The sequence below is a fragment of the Tenrec ecaudatus genome, chromosome 10 (assembly GCF_050624435.1).
Source record: "Tenrec ecaudatus isolate mTenEca1 chromosome 10, mTenEca1.hap1, whole genome shotgun sequence".
Taxonomy (NCBI): Eukaryota; Metazoa; Chordata; class Mammalia; order Afrosoricida; family Tenrecidae; genus Tenrec; species Tenrec ecaudatus.
In genome coordinates this window covers 86,681,025-86,702,402 of record NC_134539.1, presented here as the reverse complement: position 1 = coordinate 86,702,402, position 21,378 = coordinate 86,681,025, and the positions used below count along the sequence as shown (strand labels likewise).

The 21,378-nt window shown below is 51.6% G+C and overlaps 1 protein-coding gene across 1 annotated transcript in view; it reads right to left on the bottom strand.

Moving 5' to 3' along the window:
• The window catches only part of USP43 (ubiquitin specific peptidase 43), a 61,611-nt gene that overhangs the window by 22,603 nt on the left and 17,630 nt on the right, over positions 1–21,378 (bottom strand). The window contains exons 4-8 of the mRNA XM_075559571.1: positions 18,662–18,754; positions 14,912–15,047; positions 12,982–13,117; positions 11,767–11,881; positions 8,956–9,067 (exon numbers count right to left, since the gene is read on the bottom strand). Coding sequence (XP_075415686.1) covers positions 8,956–9,067; positions 11,767–11,881; positions 12,982–13,117; positions 14,912–15,047; positions 18,662–18,754 — 592 coding nt within the window. The remainder of the gene's footprint in view (positions 1–8,955; positions 9,068–11,766; positions 11,882–12,981; positions 13,118–14,911; positions 15,048–18,661; positions 18,755–21,378) is intronic.

Sequence of the window (21,378 nt, the reverse complement as noted above, 5' to 3'; positions counted from 1 at the left end):
CTGGCCTGATATGTCCAAAGCACATGAGCCAAGCTCTCGGCAACTTTGCCTCTAAGGAACATTCTGGCTGGACTTCTTCCAAAGACAGATCTGTTTGCTCGTTTGGCAGTCTACACCACAATTCGAATGTATCGATTCTTCATCAGTCTCCATAAAGAGCTCGCGTCTATTTTTTAAAATTAGAAATGCACAGTTTTTGTGTATTTTTCATGTTCTACTATGTCTGTGCAGTGCCAGGGCAGTGCACTCTGTCATTCAGCTGCTAGTGAAAGGGGTGGCAGATTGCGTCCACCCAAAGGAGGCTCAGAAGAGAGGCCTGGTAGTCTCTTTCTGAAAGATCTGCCACAAAAACGCAATGGAGTACAGGACCACTTTGGCACACGCAGGGTTGGCCATCAGTTGGACGCCACTCATGTCAATTTTCTTTCTTCTTGTTTGTCTCACTTTTCTTAAGTTGAAGCAAGTCCTTAAAACCAATGGTTTATTTCCATCGATGGCATCTGTGTTGGGCCCATTTGTTTAGAGAAACAAAACCTGTTTCACTCATCTATGTAAAAGAGAGAACGTTGTGTCAAACAGTAATTTTATGTCCAGGGGACATCCCAGCTCAGTCAGACTCAAGGCCAGGGGTCCGATGCTAGCCAGGACCCTCTTCAAATTCAGGAAGCCAAAGGCTGATGGCAAAGAAAGGTGAAATGAGATACAGGGAAACGCATAGGCCAGTGGGTGCAGTCTCATGGATTCAACGTGGTGGAAACATGCCCAGAGGTTGGCCCCAGTTAGGAGGAAGATGCAGGGCCAGAGAGAAAGAGAAAGAGAGCATTTCCTGGTGTCTCTCATTAAAAGGCCGCAATAACCCCAAGGAGGCATCGCCAGGCTATGAGCTGATTAATGACCCCGCTCCTCATTGTCACACAGGTACAAGTTGACATAAACTATAGCTGACACAGCACCTCTTTTAAAAAATAATAAATGGAGTCGTCAAATGAAGGAAAAAAGAAATGCTCTTAAAATTATTGTTGATGACCTGGGTTAAAACCAAAGGGGTGAAATATTTTAATTTCGGAATCTGACAAAACCGGAAATGAGAGAAAAATGTGGGACAGAACTCAACATCCTGAGAGAACAGGTTTGTAGGTCCGATACAGACTGGTAGAAGCCTTAAGAAAATGGGCCTTACCCTGCAGGTCTGGGGCAGAACTCACCTCCATATTTGTGGGGAGCAGAGAACGGGAAGAGAGTATATATGAATGAATCCTTTATTCTCATACATGAAGAAGCCTGGCAGGCTGGATTTCTGGGGTGGAAGGAGTCCATCGCCCTTGTGACTGGAGGCGAGTCCCAATCACAGTCTCATAACGAATATTGTCCCCATTAGATCCTCCCATAATCGTGCACGTGGTTGACCTGGCTGATGGCTAGGTAGTCGGAAGCTTTAACTAGAGAAGCAGACTTGTGCTGTTGCTGTCTAGGCTCTGAAGACAGCTACCCCCTTACCTGCCCCAACCCTGGTGTTAGGTCCCTCCTCCAACAATCTCAGGGACCTTGAAGGTTAGGGTAAAGCCCACTCTGTCACTTATGTGGTTACCTGTCATTAGGGGGCTTGCATGCCTCTAGAGTGTATATAAGCCTTCGTGGGAAATACACCTTCTCTCTGCTCAGGCCTGGCTCCTGAGGGCATGGCGGTCCTGGAGGTGAGCCCTCGCGTGCCTTCTCTTGTCTGGAGTCTCTTTAATTTTACCTCTCAATTACACAACCGCCCCCTTGGACCCATTTGATTGTGGGGCTGGTACCCCACACATACTGAAATAATCGCCTCGATAAGATCTGAAAGGCAGAATTTACCCAAGGATCAAGTTCAATCAAAGAAGGTGACATGGACCCCAGAAGCGGGATGGAGTGGGGGCAGTGACTGACGGCACACGGAGGGGACGGCGATGGCTGAGCGGCATCAGGATGTGGACGAACTGTCGCCTGGAGAGCTATGATCTGCTGTTAGCCTTCACCGTATTCACCATACACTGTCTTTAGCACACACAAAAATGGACAAAAGTAAACATCAGAGACTCTTACTTAAAAAAATTAATATTCAGGACCAGTGGTGAGTGGCGATGCCTGAAGGGTGGAGGGAATGTGGGGTAGAAATGGGGAACTGATGACAAGAATCTACGTATAGCCTCTTCCCTGGGGGAGGGACAGCAGAGAAGTGGGCGGGGGAGATGTTGGACAGTGTAACATATGACAAAATAATAATAATTTATGAATGATAAAGGGTTCGTGAGGGAGGGGGAGTGGGGAGGGAGGCAAATGAGCAGCCGATATTAAGGGCTCAAGTAGAAGGCAAATGTTTTGAGAATGAGGATGGCAGCAAATGTACAGATGTGCTTGACACAATGGATGTATGTGTGGATAGTGATAAGAATTGTACGAGCCCCCAATAAAATGATTTTTTTTAAAAGCTAGTTTGAACTCAGACAGGGATTGAAGGGGCAAGCACTCTCAGTCCAGTCCAGGAAAGAGGGACAGTGTCTGGGAAGGCAGAATGCGCCCAGAGGCAGAGCTTTGGTAGCAGTGAGAAGGTGGGCTGGGAAGTGCAGTGGTGGGATGAGGTTGGTCAGATGCATCAGAACCAGGCTCTAGAGAATGTTGCGTGTGAAGTCCAGAGAGTTACTGTTTAATTCACTGCCTCCGAGTCAATGCCAACTCACAGGGACCCGATAGGATAAGGTTACACTGCCCTGTGGGTTTCCAGGACGGTCACTCTTTATGGGAGTGGAAGGGCTCCTCTTTCTCCCTTGGAGTGGCTTGGTGGTTTCGAACTGCTGACCTTGCAGTTAGCAGCCCAACTCATAACCACGATGCCACCAGGGCTCCTTGGGATGTCTAACTGGACTAATAAAAACAATCAAACAAACAACATTCTCCTCGAGTCTCTGAGCTCTCCGGGGTTTTCTTGGCTGTCATGTTTACAGAAGCAGATTTCCAGGGCAATCTTCCATGGACCGCTGATTCGGTTTGAACTGCCAACCTTCTGACTGCTAGCTGAGCATGACACATGTGTCCCACTCAGGGGTCTTGAGGTGGGGAATGGCTGGCCAGCAGGGCGTCATCCATACCAGCTCACATCACACCCCTCACCAAGGAGAAGCAATCCCAGCCATCACATTCAGGGTGAGTTAATTCAACGCTTGACCAGAATGGCCCGAGGATGACGTGATAAATATCTAAATGGGCCTTGGCAGAAGGAGAAAATCAATAGCGGACTTCAGAGGGCTTCGGTTCCTGGCTGGCCAGCTGAGGGTGACCTTCATAAGGAGGACGCTGCTTAGATATGGGGACAACTTTGTTCTTCTGTCACCCTACTCTAAAGCCTCCTCACTGTTCAGATAACTAGCAGGGGGCAGCATCTCCAGAGTCAGCTTTCTCTGACCACAGAGTAAGATTTCAAGCTGGCTCCACACATCCAAGTTTACACACGGTGACGGTTAGAGTTTATGTCGACTTGATGGTACCTGTGTGGAGGTAGGGGTGGAGTCAGACCTTCTGGGGAAGTGACCTTGTAAAAGAGAGACACTGAGCACGGCACTCTCTCTAGCCTCTCTTCGCCTTTCTGCTTGCCGGGAGGGCGTGTCTGGCTCTGGGGCTGGTGCCCCATGCAGCCTGCCGGCCCTGGGAGCTGCCAGTACCTTGCTGTGTCCCTGCCAGCCTCAGATGCACGAGACTCTGAAGCCACCAGCCTGTGATCTCCCACCTCCCATCTTTGCCTTTCTGCTTCCAGCAGGTGCATGTGCCCGGAGGGTCTACAGCAGCGTCAGACCCACGGGCTTAAGACGGACTGGGTCGGTCAGCTTTCTCGATCTAACGTTCTCTCTGGATGTAAAGTTCTTGCTTCATACATGGACGAGTGACACTGGTGCTGCTTCTCGAGGAAACCCAGCCTAATACACACTCTAAAGACAAGCCATGGCCCTCGGAGCTGACTCAGACTCATCACATCCCTGGCTGGTGGAATCGGGTTGCACTTGGCTCTCGGGTCGCTCTGAGTCAACGGCAGTGGGTTTCGTTTTGTTCAGTTTCTTAACCGAAAGACCGGCCGTTAGGACACATCGGCCAGCAGTGCCGCAGAATGGCCTGACGTCTGTTTCCCTTAAGGTGACAGCTAGGAGATCCCATTGAAGCAGTTCTGCTCTCTAACACGGGGGTCACCACGGGGTCGGTATGCACCCAACAGACGCAGGCTTGGTTTGGGAGCCTTGGGTGCAGTTTTGTTTGTTTGCTGTAGGAAAATGCCGCCCCACCACGCATTTGTCAATGGACCTGTGGGAAAACGCCTCCGTTGCCAACTTGCCCGTGCCTGACTTTGGCTAGCTCCAGTGATGGCTGGATCAGAATAAACGGTATTGGATTGGGGGCGCGGCTGGGGGGGGGGGTGCAAGGGTGCTGCATGCCATTAAGAATCAAAGCTTGCTGAGCAAAATGCTCCCCTGAAAGTGGCTTCCTCCCATTTCAACCACCACCAGGAGGCACGCGGGTTGGAGGAGAGCGAGGAGCTATTATGAGATGCTCTGACCTACTTGTACAGAAGCGGAGCGGCTCTAGCGGGGGCACTCCGATAGATCTGCTTGGCAGGATGTACAGCGAGGCCCGCGAGAGATCACCATTGGAGCTGAGGCAGGAGAAGTCGCTAATGAAGGGATGGGTAAGGCTCATCCTGCATCAGACACCTGGCTTTCCCTGAGCAGGAAGGAAGTTATTATGCAGCTGAATCCCAGGAACAAGTTTGGCATCTTCCCTCAGCCCCTTCTTAAGAGAACAGCAAACAGATCCGTTGCTCTTGATGGATTCCGGTTCTTGGTGCGTCCATGTGCCGTAGAGCACAAAACTTACTGCCATCGTGGCGTTCATTCTGGCTCATAGCAACCCTGTAGAACAGAGATCTGCCCCTGTGGGGTTCTGAAACTGTAACTCTTTACAGAAGTTAAAGCCTCCCCTTTCTTCTGAGCAGTGGCTGGTGGTTTCGAACTGCTGACCCTGCTGTTAGCAGCCCAATGTGTAACCACTATGCCACCTGCTCCATGCTTTCTGGGCTGTCATCTTTATGGAAGAAGATCACTGGCCCCGTCCTTCCATGGCACCTTTCTTTAGGTCAAGTGCAAATGGTGTGTGCCACCCAGAAACCTTACTAACCCACACCAAGTCCATAGGCAAGCAGTCAATCCCACTCACGGTGATTCTATAAAGGGGTTTCCCAGGCTGGCAGTCATTTTGGGAGCGCACAGCCTCATCTTTCGACTGCAGAGTGGCTGGTGGCTTTGAATGGCAGACCGTTCCGTTAGCACCCAAAGCCTAAGCCCCAGTACCCTCTGGGCTCCTTCAGGTCAGTGCCAGCTGGGAGCAAACCAAATTTACATGGACTGTTCTCCGTCTTCCCCCCAGCCCTCAAAAGTAAAAAGAACAAAAGAAATTCAGCATCCATGCCAACCAAATTCCAGAATGCTTTCTGATTCTTTCGTTTTAAAACGATCAATCTCAGAATGAAGACTGAATACATGAAAAAGGAAAGGCCATTCCTGGCTATCTAGGAACCATCTGGGACAGAGAAATCCCAGCCCCATTGGCAGAAACATGTCCCAGACCTCTGTCTGAATGGCAGAGGCTCTGAGACCAGGCACCCCAGAGACCGTGGCATGGGGGCTCCGAGGAGCAGCCCGGAGACTGTGGGGCGCCTTCTCCTCATTGGGCTGAGACTGTGGGGCGGTGAGGTACAGCGACAGGGAGGCTGGCTTCCTGGCCAGAGAGGCAGAGCCAAGGGTGCAACGAGGCTGAGAGGCTGAACACCAGAGAATGCCTTGCTTGCTGGCTGCTGAGAGGTGTTGCTGTGGAGCCAGGCCTGTTACTGATCCTGGCTTATGGTAGGTAACCTATTACCTTCCCTAATATACCCCCTTTAGCATGGAAGACACAGAAGTAAGACCAACAGGTGTTTTCCCTGGAGTTTCCATCCCAGCTTTTCAACTACTGTACAAAATGATCTTAACACCTAGTGTGGTAGTTACATAATCTTGTCAATTTGAGAGGATTAAGAGTGGAGGGGTGGAGTCTAACTTGTCAATCAGGTCCCATCTTGACGACCTCATTTGGAGGCGTTAAGGAGATAAATAGCATGCTGGAGGCGGGGAACTCATTCACTGCCTGCCAGACATTCCTGATGAGAAGCCACATGGAGCTACCCTGATGCAGCCAGAGCCCTGGGAGCTGGAGGAGCCACGTGGAGACCCACGCCAGCATTGAGATGCTTATAAATCCACAAGACTTCCCACACACTGGCCTGTGATCGTCCTGCTTTCAGCATCATTGCATGTGTTTCATGAGTCTGAAGAGGACTTCATAGATTGGTATCAGACATATGGGCTAATACCAGACTTAATGGGCTTGATCTGGACTGGGCTGGGATATTTTCTCAAGATTCAATTGCTCTCGTAGATAAAGCTCTTTCTTAGACATAGATGAGCGCCTATGAATTTGTTCTCTGGTCTACCCAATCGAACACACCTAGATGTTCCCATTTGGACACATGTCTCTGTGACGGGTGGATGGCCGCCGACAAGCTGCCACAGCAATGCACTTGTCCTCGCCTGGCTAAGATGCCTTCGAAAAGAAACGTCCGATCAAGACCGTGGCTTCTCCAAGGATCTGCTGCTGGGTCGGGTCAAGTCAAGGCAGAGAGGTCAGCTCAGAAGGCGATGGTGACCGTGTTGCGGGCCCCCGGCGTAGTCACCATGAGGGATTTCCTCCACGGGTGCAGAACTGTCATGGGTGCGCATTAGGAGTTTGGAGAAAACTGACCACTGCACCCGTGAGACAAAGGTGGCAAAGTGACACTGGGTTTTCTGCCCTCGCCATAACATGCATGCTCCTCTCCTGAGGGTAGCCAGGGCTCTGCTCGCCCCTGCAAACAGCTCTTCTGCTCCCCCAACTCTAAGAACTTTGACAAGGAAGAGGATTGAGGCCCCCAAGGACACCCAATCGGCCACTTTGCCGTGGAGGAAAGCAAGGAGCGCAAACTTCTCCCGGGAAGGGCGTGGGGCGTACCCACCGGGGTGGGGGCCCCATTGAGAAACGACGGCTTCCCATTTTGATATTCTCGCTTCAAAAGTTTCTATAATCTTGTAGCAATATATCTATATTATTTACCCTCGTACTGTCTTCTAGGGATAAAAAAGAAAATCCTTCATATTCAAAATTGAGGGTAACTGTCAACTCCATTCTTGGGTCCAATCATGTTTGAGAAGTTTTAATAAGAAAAAACTCCATCCAATGAAAAGCATCTTGTAGCACCACCGAGAGTAAAAAGACAGTGATACCTCCATTGTTTAACTCAATTTGTCCCCCAAAGTTTGAGGATTGAACATATTTTTCCCATAAGAACTAATGGAAAACCAAATAATTGGTTCTGAGGCCCCAAATTTACGCTTATAAACTCATTTTTTCCCAGGAATTTAACACCAAGTTAACAAGCCCGAGGTTGTGGATCTACCCCCTAAACACAGTATATTAAACATCAAAACACAATAAATTCAAGTAACTTATTTGTTATTACGCTTCGTTGTTTCAAACCCAGTGGGTCTTCAGCTGGCACACGAACACGGGCTTCACTTTAAGAGCCCACCAGCATCCCACTCAACAACAGAGTGAGCCCATGTATCACAGCTCTGCGGCCTGGCAGTGCCTTTTCCTCGTTACTAATGAAGGTCCCATTGGGCATTTACCCCTCAAAGTCTGGTTTCATTCCAGTTGAACCCTTGCTGGGGAAGGAAGGGCTGAGCCCCGGGTAGTCAGCACATTCAGCCAGGACGGTATGCACTCACCCCTTCCCCGCCTCACACTCTGTCTCTGCCGCATCTGTCTGCATTTCTCCAACCAGCCGGGCAGCTTCGAACCCTGCGGACTGCTCAGCGCGTGCTCCTTCCAGGTGTCCATTCCGTCCCCTGGGAGGCTGCCAGCCTTCGCGCCCCTCACGGTCTCCGCTACCCTATCGCCATTGCGTGCTGTCGGATTTGTCCAAATCCACGGTCACTTTCCAACTTCTGCCAGGGCCTGGGTTCTTTGTTTCGTGGTTAATGATTTCACACTTTTCAACACATTAGCTGCTTCATCACACATTTTTTCCCCCAAAACTAGAAAATGTCAATTTGGCCATGTTGCATTCAACCGCCAAATCCGACAAGCGGCTACACCCGATTCAAATTTCTCAACGATTTCTTTCTTTCATTCATTCCATCGTGGTTCTCAGTTTTCCTCTGAGCTTTACAGCTGCTCCCACTGACTTTCGTTGGAGCTACAGCTACGTTATTTTAGGCAAATAAAGTGCAAGAGATCAAGCACAAGGATGATGGGGTTCATGCACTGCCACAGGCCCCACATGTGGTCTGAGCAAGGGCGGTGCTTGGACCAGTGGTTCTCAACCCTCCTAATGCCGTGACCCTTTCATACAGTTCCTCATGTTGTGGTGACCCCCGCCCCCCATACATCAAATATTTTCATTGCTACTTCATCACTGTCATTTTGCTACTGTGATGAATCGGGTGACCCACGGGTTGAGAACCGCTGGCTTAGACTGCAGCGTCACCCCATGGCGTTCTTGGAAAGTCACGGGACGTGGGTCTCACTCTTGGCCCGTACAGGTGTTTTTCCAAGTCGAATTTTCCGCAAAGTTGCATAAAGTTCAAACTTGGGGCCGTTTGACACCCGAGGTGTCCCTGAGGGTCATAAGCTGGGTACTTCCTAGCACATAAATACATCCAAGTTGTCTTATGTGCCCCAGAGAGCACTCTCACCAATAGCCAAGTCTTCTCTCTCATCAGCGGAGCCTAGAATCCCTGCCCCACTCCCAAGACAGACAGACAGACAGACACACACACACACACACACACACACACACACACACACACTTACCTGGGCAGGGGCCTCCCTCTTCATGAGGTAGCAGACCTTACTAAGAATACACCGCCGGAGCTGGGCCCAGGAAATGTCTCTGCCCTCCTTTACCAGGAAAGGCGGCCCAAACCTGGAAACCCGAGGACAAGATTATTTCAGTAAAAGCCAAGCCCCCAACGACCCAACAGACATGGATGTGTTTGCTCAGTCGGGTGGCGGGAGACGGAAGCACCAAACACATGACTTTGCTCCTAGCAGGTGCTCCCGTCTTAATGGCCAGCCACAGACCCAGAATCACACCACCCGCATGGAAAACGGAGGCCGGCTGCCAATGAGGGGACTTGTGGCTCTTGGGGACCCTGTGGGTGCTGAGAAGAACTGTCCCACTGTCCCTTAGGGTTTCCAAGGCTCTCTGACCTGGTGGACGCATGTATGCTTTCCCAAGGTGCCCCTGGGGCGTTGAGCCACTCGCCTTTTGGGGGCTAAAAGTCAAACAATTGTGTGTCCACATCACCCCCAAGGACCCTTCGAAATGGAGACAAGAAGACGTGAACAGAGGCCCAAAGAAATCAATTCATGGAGACACTGCGGTGAAAACAGGCTGCTGCGCTATGATCCCCGGGCTAATAAAGTCCCCCCGAGAGGAAGCTCCTGGGTCACACACTTAATTTCCAGGCTGCTGGCTGGAATGTGACGAGATGATGTAAGTTTTTGTATGTGTGTGTGTGTGTTTGTTTTTTTTGCCATTTGCTTCTAGTTTCTAATTTGAGATTTTTAAACACATTTCTTCTTCTTCTTTTAATCCCGTATAGTTCCTAACCTCAAGCCCAACCCATTGCCAAGGCGTGGCCTCCAGCCCCTAAAGAGCCCACATTGGGTTTCTGAGGCTGTACATCTTTACAGGGCAAGCGACAAGTCTCATCTTTCTCCCTCAGAGTCGCTGGTGGGCTTGAACTGCTGACCTTAGTGTTAGCAGTTCAAGTTCATCCAACAGTGCCCCTGCATCAGACATCAAAGGAGCCCACAACTCAAAGGCATCCATATTCCCTTTTTATCCTCAGTAAGTATTTGACAATTGTATAAGTATCTCTCCAGCCTAAAATTTACATAAGGGAATTTATGGTGGGGGGAAAAAGACTTCATAGAAAAACACAAATTAACCCAGCCTCGCTAATTAAATCATGCACTGATTCCTCAACAGTATTAAATACTGGGTTTTTTGTTTTTTCCCCTTCCTTAAAAAAAATTTTTTTTAAGTGAAATGGTTAAAGGTTCACAGGGCTACCAGGTTTTCCATTCAATCATTCAAACATGTTTCATTTCCTGTCATGGATTGCAAGCCCCACAATGTAACACCATTTACCCACTTCGTCCCTGTGTCTCTCCTTTCCTCACCCATCGGGAGCTCAGTCCTTTGGTAACAGCTGCCCTTCCGATCACCAGAGGTTGGTTATTCTAGCGCTGCTGTTCCCTCGACTACTGCTTGGGTGACAATGGAGCCGGGAGGGCCGGCTGGTTTCTAGACCTGAGGGTGAGGAAGGGCTGCAGTCTCGGGGTTCTGCCAGGCTCTGACCAGGAAACCCGATCGTCCAACGAAATACTGATTTCACCATTTAATAGAAGCTTAGACCCTGTGACCTGCTCTGGTCCCTTGACTCAACGGTATATTCTTCTGGCCATAGCATAACATCTTAATAATTAATTAAAACTTTGCCCCTTCTTAATAGTGTCCTCCCCCCTCCACACTCTATCCCTATGCTTTCTGGGTATTGTTACCAGTTTATTCTTTCAGATAAATCCTGAAAATGTTTTATCTAAACATTGTTACGGGAATTATAAGTGACCTGATTCTGCACATCCTTTATGGACCTGGTCGGGTCTCTTAAACTCATTCAGGATCTCTAATCACTTTCCAGGCCGTGGTTTGCTGAACAATCATATCATCTATAAGCAGATAACTTATCTGCTCTTTGGATATAGCCAAGGAGTCCTGGTGACACAGGTTACAGGTTGGGCTGCTAACCATAAGGTCGTTGTTCAAATCCACCGCCACTCTTTGGGAGAAAGATGAAGCAATCAATCAGCTCCTATAAAGATTCACAGACCTCAGCAACCCGACAGACGATCAACTCGCTGGCAGCGGGCTTTCTCACAGGCAGCTGCCTCTTCCTCGTCTTGTAATCCCTAGGCCTCACAACCTAATACAATAGTAGCCAGAGAAGGGACTTGTTTCTCCAATTCGTAGTAAAGTTTCCTTTGTAAGGGTGATGTGGGCCATCTGCTTAAGGCAGATTATTGTGGGTTGTCCTGATCAGAAAATAGTCCACCCCTCGTTTCTAGTTTGTGACTTGGGAAGATGCCGTTGCTGTCAGTTGCCATCCATCCATCACGAAGGCCCCAGCACTCGACGTCTCCATGGAGCAAAGTGGATCATGTTCTGCTTCCAACAGAACACAGCACTGCCCGGTGCCAGGCCCGCAGCCAAGAGCAGGTCAACCATGGTGCTCCACCGGGCTTTCCCTGGCAGATTCTCACAGTGGATCATCGTGAGACCATCCTTCTAGTCCATCTTAGTCTAGAACTTGGTCAGCATCAGAGGGGCACATGAGCCACTGGTGGGCATGAGGTGCACTGGCCAGGTCCCAACCCAGGCCTCCCACGTGGACGGCAAGAGTCCTGCCACGGAGCCCCCAGTGCCCACACTTGGTGGGGATATATGACTCACCTGATCAAATTCAAACCATCTAGAGGGAGCCCCAGGGACTGTCAACAAAGCTGAGGTCACACATGCAAAAAGCATAACAATCCAAAGGACGAAGCTGGACATACCTGCTGGCCTGCTTCCCTGATCCCACCAAGTTACAGAAGAGGATGGCCACCTTGGCCTCTCGCTGGCCTTCCCGGGGTGCCGGGCGTGGGGAGACGGGCAGGCCAGATGGGTGATCTGGAGGAGAGAAGGCGGCGTTTGCATTCGTAAGGGACCTCTTTGCTGGGTCAGAGCCCCGATCTCTCTGGTCCCTCTTTCCCCTGGAGCCGCTGTGAGCCACCCGTGGGATGGCACTGGCGGGGTTCAGGAGAAAATGAGAGAAGATCCATGGCATGGGGCCCCCGGGCACACAGACACCACACTCCCGGCGGTGGATTTGCCGTTCTGTCCAGTCAGCGCAGCAGCTTGCTTTGCAAAGGCAATCTGACCACCACTCCGAATTGTGTGGCTTGTTGCCACGACCAGAGAGCCCTGAATGGCCACTCTCTTGGGAAGCCAGGGCAGGAAGTACACAGCTATGGGCATCGCCGCCACTGGCGGGGGAGAGGAAATGGAGCGCCCTCAATGCCCCATCCGTGCTGAGAGGTTGGCTTTCGAGATAAATGCAGGCCACCTGTGACCGAACTTGAACGGCGGTTACAACACAATCAGGAGCAGCCAGTGTCTTGCTACGGAAGAGCTGCAGCATCCACAGCCTGTGACCTAGGCTGCTTGCAGGTAAGTGGCTAACCCCGGCACAGGATCCTTTAAACATGGTTTGCTGGTCCAAACTGTATACCTGAAATGGACCGTGTCAGCGAATCCCAAGTTTCAGGGAATGTAGGCATTTGGAAGTGAATTGTTAGCAAGAGGTCATTTAGCTCACACTGCTGCCCCTACTGCTCACATGGGGAGAAGGTGTGTCGCAAGGACCGACTGTGAAGACTAAGAGCACGGAGGACAGACAGTTTACCCTGCAGCTACACTGAACGGTGATTCTTAAACTCGGATCCCCAGCACCCGCTCCGGCAGCAATCACCTGGGTGCTTGTTAAACATGCAGATACCGGGGTCTCTCGCCAGGTGCACCGAATCAGAGGCTCTGTGGGTGGAGTCTAGCTCTCTGATCCCGATCCTCTCCAAGGCCTGAGCATCCTTGAGTTAGCTGAATACGCACATTAGAATGCACTTGTCTCTACACCACATCTTCAGTCCCAAGTACAACGTCCTCCGCTTTAGGAACCAGCGAGCGCCCCCTCAAGGACATCCAATACAGCCAGAGAGAGTGAAGCCAAGTACCCGAGAGCCGCGCCGGGCCAGGCGAGGCCGGGGCGTGGAAGGCATACACGTTGTCTCCGTCGGCGATGACATTCAAGTCCTCTTCATCAAAGAAGGACCGCTGGAATCCGGTGAGATGCAGTTCGGCCAAGATCACCTGCACGGAAGATCAGTTTCCCCTCTTAGTTTCTCAAAGGGACCTTAACAAATAAGACGTCTCGGGGATTGATAGCCTCACAGCTCCTTTCACAAGTGAAACACAGTAGGGGTGACTATTAGCCCGTGAAATATCACCCAAGTGCTAAGCGGGGTGGGAGGGAGGAGGGGGAGGAGGAAAAGCAGCCATGGCCATCTCCATGAGTGGACGAGACTTGCCAGCTCAAGGAAACAAACTTATCAAAATAGATTTTCGGTTCCAGCCAAACAGCTCCCCGGAGGAAGGCATGTGGTTGTTACTGGGCCTGACTCAAAGGGTCTCCCTGCTTGTGCCAAGCAGAACTGCCCTGGGGGTGGGGGGTGTTCAAAGGGGTGGACCTTTCAGAAGCAGAGCCCCAGACTCGCCAGTCTTCCAAGGCACCTCTGGAGGAGGGTTTGAACTGCCGACCTTTGTGGAATAGAGTTGAGTACCTAACTCAGTCATCTGTACCACCCAGAGCAATGCCGATGCACTCTGCTTCGCAAAGCCCGCCTGTGCTTCACCTCAATTATTTAAACTTGACCTCTCTCAGATGTTCTCCTTTCGATCTTTTATGGCTGCCCTCCCCGCAAATGCTGTCATCTTCTTGTTCTTTCAGTTGCTCAACAGAACCCTGCAGAGCACTTTCAGAGTTTACAAAGCAGTGTATGTAAATATTGCCCCTGCCCCCCCCCATTTGATCCTCAGAAGGAGCTAGAGCTCCCACAGAAGGACTCCTGAGATGATGCAAATCCGCTTGACAACCAAGGTGAATACTCAGGTAGCCCCAAAGGTGAAATTCGACCAACTCTAACTTTGAGAAACCGTGAACTTGACTGTGTGTGGTAGCTGAGTGAACCAGGGGTCTCCACGGGACACCACCTTGCTTTTCACCACCGTCACCCCCACCCCAGTCCTTACCTGCACTGAGGGGCCTACCATGAGTTTTGCTCTCCAAAGTCACATGGAATCCAGCCCGTTACCAGAACTCCCTTTAAAAACACCAGCCATCCACCTTCCCCTAAGACTCCCCCTCACGCTAAGCACCCTTGTCCCCCCAGAAGTTCCTCATTGTCCACGCTCTCCCCTTCACTCCGTCTCGTGGTCTATTTCCTTGGGGGTGAAACAGACTTGTAGCCGCTGAGGCGCAGAAGCGAACTGCGCACACCCACACCCTGCCTCCGCCACGGACTCACTTGGCCGCTCACTTGACTTGTCTCTTGTTCCCTCGTGGTAAGATGAGGATAACTGGACTACTGATGTCACAGGGTGGCGGTGAGGATATATAAAGTCCAAATATGAGTACCGAACACACAGGGGCTCTGGTGGCGTAGTGGTTACATGTTGGGCTGCAATCCGCATGGTCACCAGTTCAAAACCGCAACAGCGCCGGTTGACTGGGCTTTCTCCTGCAGTCAATGGCTACAGTTTCTGAAACCCACAGGGGGTCACGACCAGTCAGCATCCACTCGATGGCATGAGTGTGGCGTCTAACACACTGTAAACACCATGAGGGGTTACCTACTATCAGAATGAGTGCCGTCATCGTAACCCCCACCTTCTTGGAAGGCAAAAGAAGCCTTTGCCATCACTCTGTGTCACACAGGGAGGGGCCAAGGTCATCCCAGACCCAGACCCTCAGCAAACAGGAGCCCACGAATCACGCCGGAGTCACCTGGGAATCACACATTGGCCTAACGGGCCCAGTCAGCAAGCTGTCACCCAGTGAGCACCCCCTCTGGAAGTGTAACACACACACCCCCACACCACACATACCTCATCTGCTGGGATGTTGCCTTCCTCCGCAACCATCTTCCTCAGGGCAGCCACCGTGCTGAGGATGGGTACCGCCAGGCCAACCCTCAGGAGCCGCTGGCTCTTGGACGGGAAGACCAAGGTGACGCTCAGGAACCTGGAAAAGAGGAGGAGGGCCACGCACTCAATGCACTGCTAGGAACCTGTGCCACAGAGCCAACGCCTCCTGGGCTGCCTGCGCTGCGGTCCACTGTCCCCAGGTGCAGTGCAGAGCCCAGTCCCCCAAGGTCTCAACTGCTGTGCGGCAGAAAGATGAGGCTGTCTACGCTCATTATGATGGACAGCCTCAGAAACATTAGACAGGGTCCGTGGTGGCATAATGGGTTCTACGTTGGGCTGCTAACCACAAGGTCAGCAGTTCGAATGCACCAGCCGCTCCCTGGGAGAAAGACATGGCTTTCTACTCCCATAAACAGCTACTCTCGGAAACCCACGGGGAAGATCTACCCCTGTCCCAAAGGGTTCACTAGGAGTTGGTCATCAGCTGGATGGCAGTGAGAAAGATAGGTCGGAATCAGGCAGGTAGCAGTGGGTTTGTTGTGGTGTATGTGTATGTGTGCGTGAGTGTGTGCGAGCGATGGCTAACCACTGCTCAAGGAAAGGCTAATAGCTTGGACCCGAGCAGAAAAGCCTGGAAACCCGTTTCCGTCAAGATGAACCGTGGAGGAAGTTCTACCACCCCACTCAGTCTCTCGGAGCGGGAATTATTTGGGCAGCCCGCCACAAGAACCTCAGGACAGGCCCTTTTGTCTCTGACAGCTCTGGTCCCACTTGCTGCTGTTCTCCCAGCCAACCTACCACATCCCAGCTTCTCACCCCTCACCATGTTTCTCTGGTTCTGCAAGGCTCCTGGCACTTCAAGTAGCCTCTCTTCCCCCCATCCTCACCCCAGGCTCAGAAGTAGGTCTAAGCCGTCTCCATATGGACAGCTGAGGAAACTGAGGCACACGGAGTTGCAAGGCTCGTGACAGTCATATAGCTAATGGCAGGGGCGGGCAGGCTGGCTCCAGCATCAGTGCGCCTCCCCACTGTGCATTTCTGCCTGCAGTCGGGGACCTGAGGGCACGGCAGCTATGAGGAGATGTTATCCAATGACGTCAACGGTGATAACGGATGAGGCCGTGTGATGTGTATGGCGTTAGCCGCCAGTAGCACAGGATTTCAGAACTAAAGGGGTTGAGATTCCTTCCCAATACAATTGCCGAAGACAAACAGGTGCATATGCAAATGTGGCAAAGAAAGCTGATGGTGGCCGGCTATCAAAAGAGATAGAGTCTGGGGTCTTAAAGGCTTGAAGATAAACAAGCAGCCATCTAGCTAAGAAACAACAAAGCCCACATGGAAGAAGCACACTAGCCTGTGTGATCACGAGGTGTCAAAGGGATGAGGAATCAGGCATCGAAGAACAAAAAAATCAAATCATTGTGAATGAGGGGGAGTGCGTAATGGGGACCCAAAACCTATCTGTAGGCAACTGGACATCCCCTTACAGAAGGGTCGCAGGGAGGAGACAAGCCAGTCAGGGTACACTACAGCAACGATTAAACATTCAACTTTCCTCTAGTTTTTAAATGCTTGCCCCACCTGCCCCCCCCCGCACTATTGTTATCCCAATTCTACCTTACAAATCTGAGAATTTATATGGGTACAGATAGGAACTGGAAACACAGGGAATCCAGGACACATGATCTCTTCAGGACCAGTGGTGAGAGTGGTGATACCGGGAGGGTGGGGAGAGAGTGGGGTGAAAAGATGGAACCGATTACAAGGATCTACATATAACCTCCTCCCTGGGAGATGGACAACAGAAAAGTGGGTGAAGGGAGACGTCGGACAGTGTAAGATAGGACAAAATAATAATAATTTATTACTTTCAAGGGTTCACGAGGGAGCAGCGAAGGAGGGGGAAAATGAGGAGCTGACACCAAGGGCTCAAGCAGAAAACAAATGTTTTGAGAATGATGATGGCAACAAATGTACAAATGTGCTTGACACAATGGATGGATGGATGGGTTGTGATAAGAGTTGTAGAAGCCCCAATAAAATGATTAAAAAAGGCGGGGGGGGGGGGGGATTGAAATTAAGCGGCCAAGGAAGGCTGTGTGAAACGGTCCTATCTTCAGCTGCAACTTAAAAAGATAGGTCAATGGATGGAGGAAGAGATAAATGGTACCCATGGAGATGAGAAGCGGCTCCAACGAGGAGGCAGGTTGTCAGGACATGGAGCTACGGACAGAAGCGAGGAGCCCTGGTCACACAGTGGCTTGAGCATCAGACAGCTAACTGCAAGGTCAGCCATTCAAGCCCACCAGCCACTCCTTGGGAGAAAGCTGAGACTGCCTGCACCAGTAAAGATGGACAGCCATCAACACCCTCTCTCGGGTCTCGATGAGTCAGACAGGGCTTCAGAAAGGGCAGAGACCAAGGTGGCCAGCCTGACGACGTCAGAGAACGGTGAGAAGGGGTGGAGAGCTGAGGCTATAGACGTTAGCCAAGGCGCTGGGTTTGGCGTCCCCACGGAAAGATGAGCTGTTTGGCTGCCGTCGAGAGGAGTCTGACTCACGGTGGCATCCTGCGTGGCAGAACAGCACGCTGCCTGGCCCCACACCGTCTTCTCGGTGGTCAGTCTGTCCAAGCCCTGTCAGACAATACTCTGTTCTGATGCCCTGGGATTTCTCTGGCCAGTTTTAGAACCACCAGGCCTATCTTCCTAGTCTGTTGCAGCCTGCCCGCTCCAGTGAAACCGGTCCACCCTGTGGGACCTGCTGGTACCTGAAAGACCGGGGGCCTCGATTCCAGCCTCACGGCAACTCGCAGGCCACGTGGCATGACAAACTGAGTGACGGGTGCCGGGAAGAAAAATTGCTTCCATCTGGGAGCCCATGGAGGCACTGGAATCCCGTGGCATTGTCCCTGGCCATTGCTAAGAAGGGGCTTCTACATGGTCCTTACATCTATAGCGCCTGCCTCTCCCTCTCACCTAAACTCCTCTCTTCTTTCCGTTCCCCTACGTCTCGCCACATCCCGTCTTTACCCTTTGCTCCTATTTCCTCCCCGTCACAAAGCAAAAACAAACCAACAAAAACCAAACTCACAGTCCCCTCTAGCCTGAAAGGGCAGGTGTGCTTACAAGGCTGACCATCTGTACAGGAGGAAGAAGCCTCGTCTTTCTCCCTCAGGATGGCTGGTAGTTTCAAACTGCTGACCTTGAGGTGAGCAACCCGACTCGTGACCACACCGCCACCAGAGCTCCTAGACAAGGAAGACCACGGATCGGAAAGCACAGCGGGCAGAGCCGGGTGGTGGCAGAGGCTCTGGTTTGCCGGTCTGGCCGAGTGAGCCCATGGGCCAGGGCCAGTTTCTGAACGAGTGATGGCTGGAGTCCATAGGACAGAAGCCTTTGGTTTCCACTTTCTTCCTCAGGTCACAAAGGGCCCCAGGGACCTTCCGCTTCGTCAGCTCTGTGATGTGACCAGCTCTCAGAAAACTCCACTGCCATCACATGGATTCTGACTCATGGCAGCCCCATGGGTTTCTCAGCGGGAGCTCTTTCACAGAGGAGTCGAGAGCCTCATCTTTTTGCCGAGGAGTGGTTGGTGGTTTCAAACCGGCAACCTTCTGGTTAGCAGTCCACCGCACAACCACTATGTGACAAGGCTTACTTTCTCTAAGAAACACTGGCTGCGCAGCAGAGGTGAGAACTTTGCATACCTGGTCTGCCGTAACGGGATGGGGAGCGACACGCAGAGAAAGGGGTCGAAGGTGTTGCTCTGCTTCTGGCAGTGGGGGCAGGTCAAGGACGATCTGTGAGGGAGGGGGGAGAAAGAGGTTAGAGGTGAGGCACACTGATCAATGTCACCAAACCCAGAAAGCAAACCACGCCCACAGCCGCAGAGTCCATGCCAATGACGGAGGAGACCCTGTGGATCAGACTCAACGGCCTCCCCGTTTCAGAGTCTGTCGACCATTTCTTTCTCCCTCAGAATAACTGGGGGTTCGAATGGCTGCCTGGAGGGGAGTCGTCCAATGTTTAGCCCACAGTGCCACTCGGGTGGGGGGGGGGGCTCCTAAGTGTTGAGAAAACACTATGTTTAAAAAGTTGTCTAAAGCAAAGCTGTCACTTTGAGGACTGCCCCCCCCCACAGCTCCAATCGCCTCCCGTGCAGGTGAAAGTGGGAGTGCTGAGGAGGATGACAGGAACAGACACACGGCCCGAAGGACAAACAGGCCTGCTCAGCAGCCAGAGGAATTAGTCTGCACACCACCCCATCCCCAAACCCCAAGGGAGGGGGAGGGACCAGAAGAGTGGGTGGAGCAGCAGGAACCACCAGGCAGGGTCACCAGCATGGAGCCGGCCCCCAGTGGCCACTGCAGACTTGAAAAGCAAAAACCTAGCCACATCCCCCAGGAGCTGCTGGTAGTTTCAAACTGCTGACCATGTGGGTCACAGCCCTACAGGGAACCACTACACCACCGGGGCTCCCACGCACCCTCTTGAAAATCTGACTAGCTCAACTGGCACTTCCTGAGGGGGCCTCCACACTGAGGCAGGTGCCTGCTAGCGAGAAGTCGCCAGTTAGAATTCCAGGAAAACCCAGGTATCGCCCGGGTTCTTCCTGGACTTTCCTCTGTGCTGCCGCCCCCCACTCCTGAACCCATTACGAAGTCCCGTTGCCTCTGCCTTCAAAAGGTGTGTGGCGCCCGTCCATTCCTCTGGGTCACAGCGGGGCCCCGTGCAGGCAGGACCAAAATGCTACAGTCCTGTGGCTACCCAGCGACTAGACCAGCGGTTCTCAACCTGTGGGTCGGGACCCTTTTGGGGGCCAGAATGATCCTTTTACTGGGTCACCTGATTCATCACAGTAGCAAAATGACAGTTATGAAGTAGCAACGAAAATAATGTCATGGTTGGAGGTTCACCACAGCATGAGGCACTGTATTCAAGGGTGGCGACAATCGCCAGGCCTTTCTTCCGAGTTTATTTGAGCCCAGAAGTCCCACTGAAATCTGTTCAGCATCATAGCCGACACACAAGCCTCCTCTGAGAGATAGGGAGGTGGTGTCTGCCCATGAGGTGCACGGACCAGGAATCCAGCCCAGCTCCCTCACAGAACTGAAATGGAAACCAAACCCACTGCCCTCCAGTCAGTTCTGACTCATACTGCCCCCATATAGGGTTGACGTGGCCCTCCATCTTCATCTTTCTCCAGAGGAGCCAGCTAGTGGTTTGAACTGTCTACCCTGTGGTTAGCAGACCGGGAACCTAGCCTCACCCACAGTAGGTCAGAATCCTACCACTGACCCACACCACTACCTCATCCTTCTGCATCTCAACCCCTCCTCCTGCTTCTGTTCTCGATGTCTTCCTTCACCATGAGATCCAAAGGAGCTAGTGGGTTGTGTGCTGCTTTAAGCTGTCCAACAGAGTGAAGGCCACACTCCTTAGCCAGGCATCGAAGACCCTGCCTGCCCATCCAGCCTCATCTACCTACTTAAGACTCAGTCGTTACCAGGGCCATGCTGGTCCTTGACCTCACCAAGATCATTCCCACCTTGTCGGTTCCTCGCCCGGAAGTCTCTGTTCTCAATTATGTGAGTGAATGGTTGATTCCTTGTCACTCAGCTCAAATGTCCCCCTCTGAAAAGAGGCCTGCCCTGACCGCTTTATCTCAGATTGGCTGCTGACCCTACCTCCCAAATGACTCCTTATCATTTCCCTTGTCTGGGTCGCAAGCTGTCTGTTTCCTTGTGTACGATCTAACACCTTCCCCGACCAAACATGAGCTCCTTGAGAACAGGGACTGGGTCACGTTCACAGCTCAGCTCCTGCACCTCGGGAAGTGCCTGGCACCGAGGAAACCCAACCCTGTGGCACCAAGTCGACACCGGCTCATGGTGATCCCGTCTGTGTGAGGAGAACTGATGGGCCTTTTAAAAACAGTGTTATTGGCACACGAGTCACATAGAGCTCAGTAGTCCACTCCTATCAATTAGAATCGCACAACCGTCACCACAGTCACTATTGGGGCATGTTCTTTCTTGTGTTCATTGTGATTAACTCCCTATTTTGCCGCCGGTCTCCTCCGCCACACCCCGAAGAAACCATGAACCCAGTTTAAGGTGACCAGAGTTTAACGTTGGTAAAGCAGGACACCATTGATAAAACTCATCTCCTGGCGAAATAGCCACATGGCAGCCGAAAACCATATACCCTAGCTTGTCGTGCATTCTGTCCAAAAATTGGGACATTTTAAAAATGCCGCGGGACATGGGAAAATCTGTTCAAAAGCGGGACGTCTGGTCACCTTATTAACTAACTCTATATATCTACCTACCCTGGATTTCATATACAGGGAAACACACACACACACACACACACACACACACATACACCTAACACCAATAACAAAGTAAAGTAGAGAAAAACT